The sequence below is a fragment of the Piliocolobus tephrosceles genome, chromosome 9, assembly GCF_002776525.5.
Source record: "Piliocolobus tephrosceles isolate RC106 chromosome 9, ASM277652v3, whole genome shotgun sequence".
In the NCBI taxonomy this organism is placed as follows: Eukaryota; Metazoa; Chordata; class Mammalia; order Primates; family Cercopithecidae; genus Piliocolobus; species Piliocolobus tephrosceles.
Genome location: NC_045442.1, coordinates 37,506,983 through 37,520,716, shown reverse-complemented (window position 1 = coordinate 37,520,716; position 13,734 = coordinate 37,506,983). Strand labels below are relative to the sequence as shown.

Sequence of the window (13,734 nt, the reverse complement as noted above, 5' to 3'; positions counted from 1 at the left end):
TGTGTGTGTGTGTGTGTGTGTGTGTGTGTGTGTGTGTGTGTGTGTGTAGCCAGCAGGGGGCGCAGCTGCAGTGTGTCTCAGGGCGGTGCGGTGGCTGGGCCCCAGGAGGAGCTCCATGACCAAGAGATGGGCAGAAAAGTCACCCCTCCCTTCCCCTCACTTTTCTTTTCTTTTTCCTGTCTCCTGAGACTCTGTATAAACTCCAGATAGTGTGCACAGCCCAGAGCTGGGCACAGGACTGGAGGTCTGAGTCCTGGGTTCTCATTCCACGTGATTTTCATTCAGTGTGCACAGCCCAGAGCTGGGCACAGGACTGGAGGTCTGAGTCCTGGGTTCTCATTCCACGTGATTTTCATTCTCCTGGCCTCAGTTTTCTTATCTGTGAAATGGGTATGTGGTTGTATGCAAGGCTTCTTGGGACCTTTCCAGATCTAAAACTCACAGGTTGAAGCAGGCTAACATTCTGGATGATTTGATATAAGTGAGGAATAATTATTGTGAAGAAAAGTTTTTAGGATGTCTTGTCCCTACAACACTCAGCCCAAGAGAGAAGCGAGTACAGGGGCTTGCAGATTTCAGAGCTACCTCAAAGAAGTAATTCCAATACAACATCCCCAGTGTCATCATGGCTAGGTCCCTCTCTCTCTCACTCTGTGGCCTCCGGAGCTCTGCTAATGTTCTCTTGATCACAGCAAGCACCTTGGTGGCAAAGAGCCTGGTCCTGAGATCTGAGGGCCTGGGTTTGAATTGTGGAACTGCAAGTGACTGAAACTTTCTCTACCTTGGTCCTGGAGGCCCCCTGATGTGCCAGACACTTATTCTTTAGTTGCTGGTTCGTTTAGGGCTCCTGGGTGGGGATCAGGGAGTGATGGGGCACTGGGGAGTTTAGGGCAAAGGCATTTGCCAACTGATATGGAAACATTTAAACATTTTTACACCTGTTTTGGCTGTGCTAGTGAGTACTCTGAACACCAGCACTGAAGGTGGGCATAAGCCTCAAAGGGCTGTGGTGAGGTTTAAATGGGGTTATGTGTGGAAAACTCTTAGCCAGGCACATAGTGAGTGCCAGTCAAGTCAGCTGGTATGCAGTATGCCTTGCCTGTAGTGACCTTCCCAAGTCTGCCCTCTTGGGACGTGCGGCTGACCACCAGCATGTAATTCAGAAATAAGACCTTCAAAAGGCCTCCCATGGGACCCTGATGCCCTCCTGGTTCCAGGAGCAAATACTTACAAAGTCATCGGACCACTGCTCCTCTTCATCAGCGGGGCTCTCTGCAACAGCAGGGGAGAAGCAGAAGGCACAAGCGTGAGCCTCAGCTGGCCAGCCCCAGCCCATCCACACATACTTTGCACCTGCCTTCCCTTCCCTTTGGGCTTTCTGGTGCCATATACTTGACCTTGGGTTCGTTACTACAATCATATGTTCATTTACTTTTGACTTTTTAAAAAATGTGAATTCTCAAAGCATAGAGAGAAGTCCCACTGGGCAGAGCAATGTGCATCTGATCCATGTGTGGGCTTTATTAAGGGACATTTCTGGGTCCCCCAGTAGAGACCTACAATTCATACTACTTGGCTTCTAAGGACTTCAGAGGATGGCATCATGGGAAGAGCACTGGACAGGGAATCAGACAGACCTAAGTTCTTATCCAGGTTCTGTTTCAAATGTGTTGGAGTGTGGGCAAGACCTCTAACATCTCTGAGCCTGTTTCCAGATCCATACAATGAGGGGATCATTTCTATGATCCTCTCTGGCTCTAACTTCGACTTTTCTTGTTAAAAAAAAAAAATTATCCAATGCTTTACTATGTGCCAGGCAATGTTACCAGAGCTTTGTCCTCCTTTAACCCTCTCAAAGACCCTGTGAGGGTCTGGGCATTGGACTTATGCCTGTAATCCCAGCACTGTAGTCTCAGCACTTTGAGAGGCCAAGGCAGGGGACGTCGCTTGAGCCCAGGAGTTCAAGACCAGTCTGGGCAACATGGCAAGGCCCTATCTCTACAAAAAAATAAAATGATTAGCTGGATGTGGTGGTCCACATCTGTAGTTCCAGCTACTTGGCAGACTGAGACGGGAGGATTGCTTGAGCCCAGGGGGTCGAGGCTGCAGTGAACTGTGATTGTGCCATTGCACTCTAGCTGGGGTGACAGGGTAAGACTCTGTCTCAGAAAAAAAAAAAAAAAATCACCTAAACTTTGTGAGGAAACTGAGACCTAGAGAAGATAAGTCACGTGCCCAAGGTCAGATAGTATAATAAATGGCAGAACCAGGAGTTGAACCCCACAGGTTGCCTTCCACAGGCATGCGCTGAGCCCCTACATGGTGCTACCTCGCTGCAGGGGCAGGAGGTGCCGTCCTGGGCTCTGCACAGGCATATAAAAATGGATATGACAGGTTGTGGTCCTTAAGTAGTTTATGAGCTTGTAAAATAAAATAAGTCTGAATTTTGACAGCCCAGGCGAATATTTGACCCCTTTCCCTCCAAAACACATTTAGAGTATGAGAAACTTAGCATGTAGCCTATCACATGAACTGACCTTCGAGGTTAAACGGGATTCACTCTGCTGTGTAGGAACGAACCAGACACAGGCCCATGTGGCAGAATGGCTCCATGACAGCACCGCAGAGGGTCCCAGCTCCCTCCTGCCCCGCTGAGCAGCCACTGCCACAGAGGACCCAGGGGATGTTCCTAAATTCCCCAGAACCTCAACAGAACCTTTTCTAGTTTTATTTTTATGTTTTTGCTATTTCTACCCCTGCCACAGCAGACCACCAGACTCCAGAGAGTCAAACATTTGGGTTCTCCAGAGGCACCAGCAAAGGAATTGCAGAGGTGAAATGGGGTCAGGAAGGAGACTGTGGGATCAGAGTGGCCACATTTTAAGCAATGGCAGCAGCAGCACCCTCTTTTGGGATAAACATGATAGAAGGAGACTTACTCTATAAGCCAAACATGGGTCACACTTTGACGTGAACAGAAAAGAATTCTTAACACATTATTCTTTGGGTTGACTAATGCCGAATTAGAGTGTACTACAATCATTGGGGTTGGGCAAGAAACTCTAGAAGACTGGGTGAATAAATCCTCTTCCCAATATGATCACCTGGCACAATGAGGGAGTGCGTTTCTTTTTCTTTTACTTCTTCTTCTTTTTTTTTGAGATAGTCTCACTCTGTGGCCCAGGTGGGAGTGCAGTGGCACGATCATGGCTCACTGCAGCCTCAATCTCCTTGGTGCAAGCAATCCTGCTTCCTCAGCCTCCTGAGTAGCTGGCACGTGCCACCATGCCCAGCTAACTTCTGTATTTTTTGTAGAGATGGGGTTTTGCCATGTTGCCCAGGCTAGTCTTGAACTCCTGGGTTCAAATGACTCACCCGCCTCTGCCTCCAAAAGTGCTGGGATTACAGGCGTAGGCCACCGCATCTGGTCAATATGTTTCTAATACCTTAAGTCTGGGGATCACTGAAGATCAACACTTAAGATGGCAAGAGTTTTTGTAACAACCATTGAAGTAGAAACCTTTATAAAATGCCTTTATGAAACCCACTTCCCTGCCTGGATAACTGCATTTGATCCACCCTTTCTCAGTGAGTGGGGGCCTACTTTATGATCAGTCCTTGGTGAAAGCAGCTGCATTAGCCATCTAACTAGTGTCCCTGTCTCCATTGTCTTTATTCTCCAATCCATCCATCCTACTGTTTGTAGTTGTTTTATTAAAATAAAGGTTGGATTACACTGTTCCTTTCCTTGAGAGTCATCAGTGACTCCCTATGGAATCAAGTCCAGGTTCTGCGTCAACACTTTTCAATGCCTCCGCCTTCTGTCCCACCACCGACTTCTTGCAGCAGGCTCCCACGCTCACTGACAGTAACACCAGACAGCTTCCTCCTCCCGTCGTGCACTTTGCTGATTCTCTGCTCTGCTCGTGCCATTCCTCCAGCCCATCTTCCTTCTTCCATGGAAATCCCTATCACTCCTCCTCCACAAAGTCTACCCCAGTCTCTTGTCGTAATCAATTGCTTCTTTTTCTGGGCCCTCTTGGAAGCTGGTGGCACCATGATGTCACACGTATTTTGTTCTGTCCTGTGCTGTGATTAAGTTGTTCCTGTCTTGCTGTACTGGAAAGTAAGGCCTATCTAATTTAACTTTGCATCTGGGCAGAATTTTGCATTTGTAATTAATGTATTAATAAAAGTGTGAACTACTAAATGACTTAAATAAAGGAACATTAGGACAGCAACAATAGATTCCACTTACTGAACATTTCCTGTGTGCTGGGTGCCAGGCTAAGTGTTCTAAAAGTATATTCTTACAATAGCACTATGTGGTAGCTGTTATTTTTATCTTTATTTCACAGTAGAGAGACTTGGTTTTGAAAGAGGTTGTAAAACCTGCCTGAGGCTACATGGCTAGTGAGTCTGGGAGCTGGGTTGGAAGCCAGGCTGTGTTGGCTCCTGCAGCTGAAATCTCATGTGAGCCACCTAGCCCTCTGCTGAGCACTTAGATAAAACCTTTGCGAAACGAGAATGACCCAATCCAGACATCTCAGCACATGGAGACAGAAAAGAGAGAAAAGCGTCATATGGTATGGGATGGGGGTTGTTTGTTGGTGCTGCATTGATCCTTAGAGAGACCTATCTACTTCCAGTCCCAAGTGCAACTCACAGCATCATATTCATAAAGTTACAGCCTTACGGGCAATTGCCAAGACTAAAAAGCATGGGAGTCCAGGGTATTAGGTCCAAAACAGTAGTCAGTTTTCCAGTATCTTGGGAAGCTTCGTGCACAAGTGGCTGTTTTAGAGCCAGGCTTTCTAGGTTCAAATCCTGGCTCTGCCCTTTACAAGCTGCTTGGTCTTGGACCAATAATTTAACATTGTTTAAAGCTTCATTTCCTCACCTGTAAAGCAAAGATAAGAACAGTGCCTGCATCCTATTTTTGTGAGAATCAAATGACAGAATACATGTGAAGCTCTTAGCAAAGCCTGGCACACAGTAATGCTTTAGTAATGTTACCGTCATCTTGAGCATTGCAAAGAATGCCTCAATTAATACTCAAAACACCACTGATTCTAATTCACTCCCATGTCAATCACACACTATGGCTACCACAAAGAAATGGATCCAAGAAAGCCTCTATTGTAGTGAGTAAAATTTGAAGGAGGAGAAGTTCGAGCTTCATATGGGCCAGGTGGTTTGATTCTGTGTGTGTGATTCCATGGTCTCTGCCAGGAAGCTGAGATCCTGGGAGGGCCCTCTTGTAGCGAAAGCCCTTCCTCTGGTGTGGTTTACCTGGTTTGGGGCTTATGCTCCATTTACCATGTCATAATCCCATGCCACATAAGACTCCTCCCTTTGCCTGACCCAGGTTTTAAGATTCATGTAGCCCTCCCTGGCCTGTGGGTACGGCACCAGGCACGAGGAGATGTGAGAATGGTCACAGCAGCCCCTATTTGGGCTTAGGCTCTGCGGTCTGACTGCCTAACTTAGAATCCTTATTCTGCCATTTTCTAGGAGTGAGATCTTAGCTAAATTGCTTCACCTCTGGGCTTCAGCTTCCCCTTTGCTAAAATGGACCTTATCAATCGTGCTTAGAAGAGTATCTCACATAGAGTAAAGGGCTCAATGAATATTAGCTATTACAATGAACTTACAGTCTCTGCAGTTCTCAGAACAATCTAAAGGATTGGTATTCCTATCCCCAGGTCAGAAATTGGAGGCTCACTCAAGTTACAAAACTGTTCCAAGTTCACACAGTGCTTAGGGAGCAAAGCCAGGATTCCAACCCAGGCCTAAAGGACCTCAAAGTCCAGGGTCTTCTCACCAAGCCACGCTGCATAATACAAATAAAGATTTAAGGACCAGAAGAATGACCACATGAGACTGAGGACAACTCAGGGCCATGTAGTTTTCTGAGAAATGTCCCCACACCTGGAATCATTGCCAGGAGCGGGGAAAGTTCAGAGAAAGGTGTGCCCAGTGACAGCCAAAAACTTGCATGAGGCCATGTGCCCGAGGTGGGGCCAAATGGAGCCTTGAAGGATGAGCAGGATTTGGAGGAGACAGTAAGGATGAAGGAGTGTGTCCTCCTCCATCATCTGAGAGAGAGGCTTATGTGTCAGCCCCAGAAGCAGGGCTTAGAGGCAGATGAGTGCAGAATGAATGCACTGGGCTGGAGAGGGACAGGAGATTCTGCTGAGCGCTCACACAACCCTGATGTGCTGCCAGCCAATGGGGGCTCCAGCCACAGTGGACACTGCAGGCTCCAGTGACAAGCTGAGATGGGGAGCTGATGAAGATGGTGTTTAGGAACTCAGGCATAGAGAGATGAAAGCTGATCCAGACCAGGGGGTCTTGGGAATGGGAGGGGATGACCGGAAGGACAGTACAGAACTCCGTGGTGGTGGCTGGGGCAAAGGGAGTGTGAGTCCAGCCTCTCACTTCTGAGCCAATAGGAGCACCAGAGCCCCTGGGGCAGATGCTGGGGGCTTCACAGCATGTCTGACATTCTGCCTCAGCTGCAGCTCTGATCCTGCTCTGGAGGCTACCTGGCCTCCAGACCCTGCCCATTGCTCCCGTGACAGAGCAGGTGGTGGCACACAGGGAGCCAGCGGGAAGACCGCAGCAGGACACAGAAGGAAGGAAAGAGGGAGGGTGGGCCGGTTGTGGTGGTGGGGACAGACACCAAAAAGGAACAGAAAGCAGAACTACAGAGACTGCAGGTGAGGCGGCGGGTGGCCAGCCCCACCAGTGCTGCCCTAAGAGGAGAAAGGGACATGATTTAATGTGAGGAACTGAGGACAAGACCCAGATTCAGACTGGCTGAGAGAGGTGTTCTGAGTCTAAATACTTAACGTCTTAGGCTGGTCATAGTGAGCTCACACCTGTAATCCCATCACTTTGGGAGGCCAGGGCAGGAGGATCGCTTGAGCCCAGGAATTTGAGAATATCCTGGACAACATAGTGAGACACTGTCTCTACAAAAAATATTTTAGAAAATTAGCCAGGCATGGTGGCACATGCCTGTGGTCCCAGCTACTCAGGAGGCTGAGGCAGGAGGATCACTTGAGCCCAGGAGGTTGAGGCTGCAGTGAGCCATGACTGCACCCCTGCACCCCAGCCTGGGTGACAGGGTGAGACCCCATCTCAAAAAAAGAAAAAAGAAATACTTATCATTACAGAAACTCCCTTCTTCTGTATGTCTATTCATCCCTTCACAGGATCATTAACAGAGGGGTGAGGGTACAGCAATGGGGGCTATAGTCCTGGCTCAGCCATCACCTCACTACATGACCTCAGGAGTCACTTTGCCTCTCTGATCTCCAGTTATTCCTAAAATGAGAAGCTTGAATTGGGCAATCTTTCAGGACTTTCTAAGCTTTAAAATACCTTTGAGCCCAAGTGTCATCCCTCTATTCTTAGTTCCCTGTGGCAGGACTGATGTTGGATGTAGCTCTCCCATGTCAGTGTAAGACCAGTACCTCCAGGGGAATGTGAACAGGGAGACAGAAAACCCGGTAAATGCTGGCTCCACTGGGAGCACCAGGGCCATGACAAAAGCAATGTTAAATCTCACTTCTTTAGTGGACAAAGGATCGTTATGCATGCCCCATACTTCTGTGTGGGCATTTACCCAAGAATCCCTGTCCAAGTGCCTTCTTTGCTCTGGATTTTAATTTTTTCCACGTAAGTGAGTTTGCCGCCCCTCCACCCCATATTTGCTCTGATCTCCTCCCTGCATGATAGCAGAGCCAGAGGAAGAGTCACAGGTGGACCTCCCAGGGATGCCACCCCATCACAGCCCAAGAGTGGCAATCAGAGCCCAAGAGTGCAAGAGAGGGGCTCTGTTCAGTTCTGACTCCTCAAGGCCTTGTAGGATAACCAATGAGGCATCTGCAGTGATCCCAGCAGACTCTCGGGCACCACGACTGGTCTCCCTCTGACCTCCATCCCCAGCCAGACCTCAGACTTCAAAGATACAGAAGGCCATTCAACTGTGAAAGCGCAGGAACTGGGAAGCAAGTTCTTGTGTTAATGTCAGGAACTCTAGTGCCTTCAGAATAAGAAAAAGTATCCCCCAAATACGTAAACACTTGAGCATGGGTCAAAGCAAGGAGCGGCAAAATGGGAGTCGGGGATGGGTTTTCCTCTTAGTGGCTGCAGTCACCTTGGACAGGATACTTAATGTCCCTGAGACACGTTTTCCTCATCTGCAAAACAGAGATCGTAATTTCTATATAACGGTGCCAATGAGAAGATTAAATGAGGTATATCTGTGAAGAGCTTAGCTTAATGCCCAGAACAGAGTCAATACTCAACAGATTTTGAATCTTCCCTTCCCACAGCAATGCCAGCTGCTTGGGGCAATGCAGTCTGCCCAGTGGGCCAGCAGTTCCTTAAGGGCGATGTTTCCTCCTCAGGGAAAGACTGAACTGGGATTACTGGGTCTGAACTGAAGGCAGCAGGCTCCACACCGGCGTGACCTGCATCCCTGGAGGAGACCCAGGTCTCCATTCTTTGTGTAATTCAAGCTTTGTCCTTCTGTACTCTAACTAGGGAAGGGGCTATGGTGACTCTTCTACTGACCTCCTGCAGGGACAGTTGCTGGTCCTTTCTATCCTCTGCTCTCTGAAGGTCAGCATCACCAAGGTCAACACACTCTTGGCTTAGACGGTTTGGGGGAGCCATTTCTTTCCAGAACTGGAAAGAGGACATAAATCCAGCGTGTGGGGGGAAAATGGCTGGAGCATTTCAGGAGCCTTTGGTGGATCAAGTGCTCCAAAGGGCACATGATTGGCCTCCCAGGCTCAGGAGGTCTGGTAGGCTCTGGCCTCCACACACTAGGGCTTCCAAGGTCCTGAAGATTCCCCAGGTTCAGGAGGAGCTCTCAGGGCTGATTTCTGAGGCCCTGGTCATGCAGCTGTGCAGAAACCTCAAGGCTCAGGGGAAGCAGCTGGAAATGCTCCTGGGACATGAGCTGGGGTTGGGGAGAGAACGGTAAGTGAGGATGCTAACTGCAGGTGGTGATGGTGGTTTTGGACCATATCCGGGGATTGAGCGTAAGAGCAGCGGAAACTGCGCAAGGCCCCAGTCATCTGGCAAAGCAATAACATGCATTTCTGAGACCCTGGAAATCAATGGATTTGCAGAGGTCAGGGGCTGAGGTAGTAAAATCTACTTGTCTTTCAGTTCAGGAAAGGCAATAGGGACAGAGATGATGGTTTATAGCAGGGTTTCTTAAGTGTGATTTACATTCAAATCCCCTGGAGATCTTGCTAAAATGTAAATTCTGATGCAGTAGTTCTAGGTTGGAGCCAAGATTCTGCATTTCTAACAAGGTCCACATGAGGTTGATGCTGTCAGGCTGGGAATCAAACTTTGTGTTGCAAAGGCTTAGAAGACTGTGTTGGGCCACACTTCTGCATTCCAGGAGAGATTAAATGTTCTGACATCAAGACTATTTGGAAGGGTTCCAGGCAAAGGGAGCAGGTGTCTGAGGACAAAAAAAAAAAAAGAACACTTCAGAGCATCAGGGAGATTGGAAGATGTGAATTCCTAAAGCCAGGGAATATTAGGAGAGGCTCACTTCATCACTGGGCCCTGAGCCCCAGAGATCTGTGTTTCTGCAGGAGTGCAGAACAGTTAGTATTAGAGCGGACATGACAGATCTTCTAGTTCAGGCCTGCATAATATAGATGAGGAAAGGAGCATGAGTTGCCCAAGGTTACACAGCCAGTTAGTGGCTAGACACTGAAAGACCTTGTGTGGGGGCTCAGTGGTTTGCAGTTCCTCTTGTTGGTGTTGTAGAGCCATGAAAAGTTTTAAAGAGAATTTTATTTCAGAACAATTTTCTGGTGGAAGTTGAGAGGACCACATACAATCAGGAATTAAGCAGATTACTTAGAGCCTTCTACCCTAGGACAGGCAAGAGATGATGAAGGCCTTAGCTGTAGCAATGGGAATAGAGAGGGAAAAAATATTTAAGAGGCATTTAAGAGCAAATCAATGAGATTTGGAGATTAATTTTTGTAGAGGGTGAGGGAAAAGGAGGCATCAAGGTTGAGCCCAAGGTGTGTGGGTTAGGCAAAAGGATGAATAATAGATGGATTCTACCTCCCTTTTCCCCAAGCAGAAATAGAGGGGAAGGAGAGGGCCTGGGTGAGTAGATGAGCAGGCAGACTAGTGAGTGTGAGGGGACAATCAGGAGAGATGTCCACCCCGAAATCAGATATGTCAGTCCACTTGGGTTTCCAACAATTGACTCTGAACTCCTGGCATCTGTGTCCAGCATCTCTGATGCTGTTGGTTCATCTAAAAGTGGCAAATATTCCTGCACATTTGTCCCCGAATTCTCGAATTAAATGTCATCTTCTCAGACAGACCTTCCCAGACCACCGAAGCTCTTCTCCTACCCCAGACGGATTCGCCATCATTGCACCCTTCCATTTTCCCTCACAGCAGGTACCATGTTTGCTAATTTATATTTACCTGTTTGCTTTCTTGTTTCTTATCTGACTCCCCACTAGTCATTCAGCACTGTAAGGTCAGGGATGGTATTTTGTTCCCCACTTCAGATCTAGCACAGTGAGAGTCACACAGGACACGCTCACGAAACACGTGTTGAATGAATCAGAAAATGTGTGAAACAGCTGAATCACCTGGAGATGTTTATCCCAGAGAAGAAACCACTCAAATGACCTAACTTCTTAATTCTCTCCTTTGAAGTTGCACAGGACAATTCTATTTCTATTTTTCTTAATTTTTTTTCTCGTATTTTAAGAAATGGGATCTCGCTATATTGACCAAGCTGGTCTTAAACTCCTGGCCTCAAGCGACCCTCCCATCTTGGCCTCCCAAAGTGCTGGAATTACAGGTGTGAGCCACTGTGCCTGGCTCTACTTTTCTTAATATTTAAAGGCTTGAACTGTGTGGCCATCAGGACAGACATAGGAAGCCACAAGGAAATGGATTGTATTTATATCCAGCCAGGGCCATCTGCCCCTTGCCAGACCATGGGAAACTATCACAGAAAGGGTCCAAGCAGAAGCTGGGCCTTGTGCGTGGAGGAGCATGGTGGTGGGATAGGGGTTAAGCCCTGGATCAGATATTGGTGTACATGACCTCTGAGGTTCCTTTTAAACCCAAGACTCCATGATTTTATCATTTTCCCATCAAACTTCTTTAGTTCTTTAACAGGTTTAGTCTGTTTTAGTTTCTTTTCTTTATTTAGAACTTGGAAAGAAGAATGTGTTTGTTCTCATGTAACTAGGAAGCTTCCTTGACTTATTGATTAAGTAGATATTAAAGCCCGGAACAGGGTCCCTCTTTTAGTGCCAAACTGTACTGGCATCCCCTGAACAACTGTCTAAACTTGCTGACTAATTGGCAGGGTGATGCCAATAAATACTCTGTGAATTAATGAGTGGTCCAACAGGCCTGTAACCAGACTTGGGCAGGTTGGTCAGCATTTCTCAGTGTGATAAGATTTGCTTTGGAGGAACTGCACTGTCTGACTTATTACTATCTTGATCAGTGGCAAAAAAATAAAATAAAATAGTAAGCATCATTTAAGGTTATGGTTTGGTTTTAGGCTGTTTCCCTGTTGAGAATCATCAATGATGTCTGTAGCTCTGTGGTTTTCACTGAGGGATATTCAGGAAATCTTTATATTTAATGCTATAGAAAGATATTTTAAAACTAACCTCCAAGGTATTTGTTCTAATAAAGAAAAGCGTGTTGAATATTTTACTTGGCTCACCACTGCCAGAAACACTACAAATCTCAAAACTAACCCTTCTTTCCTGCCAAAGTTGATCTTGGCTGGAATGAGGTTACAGGCTAAATTTGGAGAGGACTGAGTGTCAGCAATGTGCCAGCAATAATTTATTACCCCCACCCCTTCAACAATCCTCAAGTATCAATTTAAACAACTTTTGATGGAGGAAGTCGTTTCTTCCCCACTTCCCCCACAGTCCCAGCCACAGATTAGATTCAGTAGTGCTGCTGTGGAATTCCAAAGAACTCTGTGCTTCCCCTATCACTGGATTGTAATTACTTTTCTTTTCTTTTCTGTTTTTTAATTTGAGACAGGGTCTCACTCTGTTACCTTGGCTGGATTGCAGTAGCATGATCACAGTGCACTGCAGCCTCGACCTCAGTGATCCTCCCACCTCAACCTCCCAAGTAGCTGGGACTACAGGTGTATGCCACCACACCTGGATAAGTTGCACTTTTTGTAGAGACAGGGTTTTGCCATGTTGCCCAGGCTGATCTCAAACTCCTGGGCTCAAGCAATCTGCCTTCCTCAGCCTCCCAAAAATGCTAGGATTGCAGGTGTGAGCCACTGCACTTGGGCCTATAAATACTTTTAACATAATTGATATGGTTTGGCTGTGTACCTCCCAAATTTAATCTTGAGTTGTAGCTCCCAGAATTCCCACATGTTGTGGCAGGGACCTTGTAGGAGATAATTGAATCATGGGTGCAGTTTCCCCTGTATCGTTCTGGTGGCAGTGAATAAGTCTCACAAAATTTGATGATTTTATCCGGGGTTTCCCTTTCTCTTGGCTCTCATTCTACCCTGCTGCCACCAGGTAAGACATGCCTTTTGCCTTCCATTATGATTGTGAGGCCTCCCCAGCCATGTGAAACTGTGAGTCCATTGAACCTCTTTTTCTTTATAAATTACCCAGTCTTGGGTATGTCTTTATCAGCAGTGTGAAAACAGACTAATAACAATAATCTGTCTTCCCTTCTAGACTATAAATTCCTCAAATGTAGAGTCTATCTTTAACTTTTAGCACTGTATTCCTGCCTCAGATCTGTGGGTACCTGGCGCATGGAAGATGTTTAATAAGTGACCAACAAATAGGTGGGTAGATGGATGGATAAAAAACTACATCTCCACTATAGTCAAATGCCTAATAGATTCAGTCATTCTTGAAATTAGGAAATATACCTTTTGTTTTCAAATGAGGATAGCAGATTTCCCTTTCCATAAGCGTAAATGTAAATATGAACATTAAATTAGTCAAGAGTCAGTTAAAGTATCTGAGAAATACCTTACCTGAAGCGTAGTCCCTTCGAGGAACACTTGGAGGTGCTTTGACTTTTAGCCTGGAGGTAACAACCATGGGACAAAAGGTCAGTGAGCAGAACAAGGATGGTCAAAGCCAATGCTACAAGATGATATAGAAATAATAGATAGACAACTAATAGCATAATATCTTCTCTTGGACCCATCAATGGACAGATTTGATGTATTGTAAATGTAGTGAAGCCCTCAGTCAGGGGTTTTCCACCTCTCCCAGTCTACCCAGTGAATGCACAATGTGGCTATGACTTGGCAAAGGTGAAGTCAGGTGGAGAAGGGCTCAGAGAGGTCAGAATATGATAATAGTAAGCACTGAGTTCAGAGGTTCAAGGAAGATAAGTGTTGATTGATTGGCAAGTTAAGTGTTGATAAGAAGGTAAGATAAGATGAGCTATATTTTAATGACTTAGAAATGTTTAACAGGAAAAAATCAGCTACAATAAGTATTTTGGTTGTAGGTTGGGCTAAAATTATTTTTGCACCATTTTAAAAAATGCAACTAAGCCAGACACACTGGCTCATTTCTCTAATCCCAGCACTTTGGGAGGCCAAGGCAGGAGGATCACTTGTACCTAGGAGTTCAAAACCAGCCTGGGTAACATAGTGAGACTTCATCTCTACAAAAAAATAAACAAAATGAA

At 46.5% G+C, this 13,734-nt stretch overlaps 1 protein-coding gene across 2 annotated transcripts in view; it reads right to left on the bottom strand.

The window, feature by feature from the left end:
- BLNK (B cell linker) overlaps positions 1 to 13,734 on the bottom strand; it is a 78,090-nt gene that overhangs the window by 37,552 nt on the left and 26,804 nt on the right. For both annotated transcript variants that reach the window (XM_023206268.3, XM_023206267.3), the window contains exons 3-4: positions 13,067 to 13,116; positions 1,232 to 1,272 (exon numbers count right to left, since the gene is read on the bottom strand). In XM_023206268.3, coding sequence (XP_023062036.1) covers positions 1,232 to 1,272; positions 13,067 to 13,116 — 91 coding nt within the window. The remainder of the gene's footprint in view (positions 1 to 1,231; positions 1,273 to 13,066; positions 13,117 to 13,734) is intronic.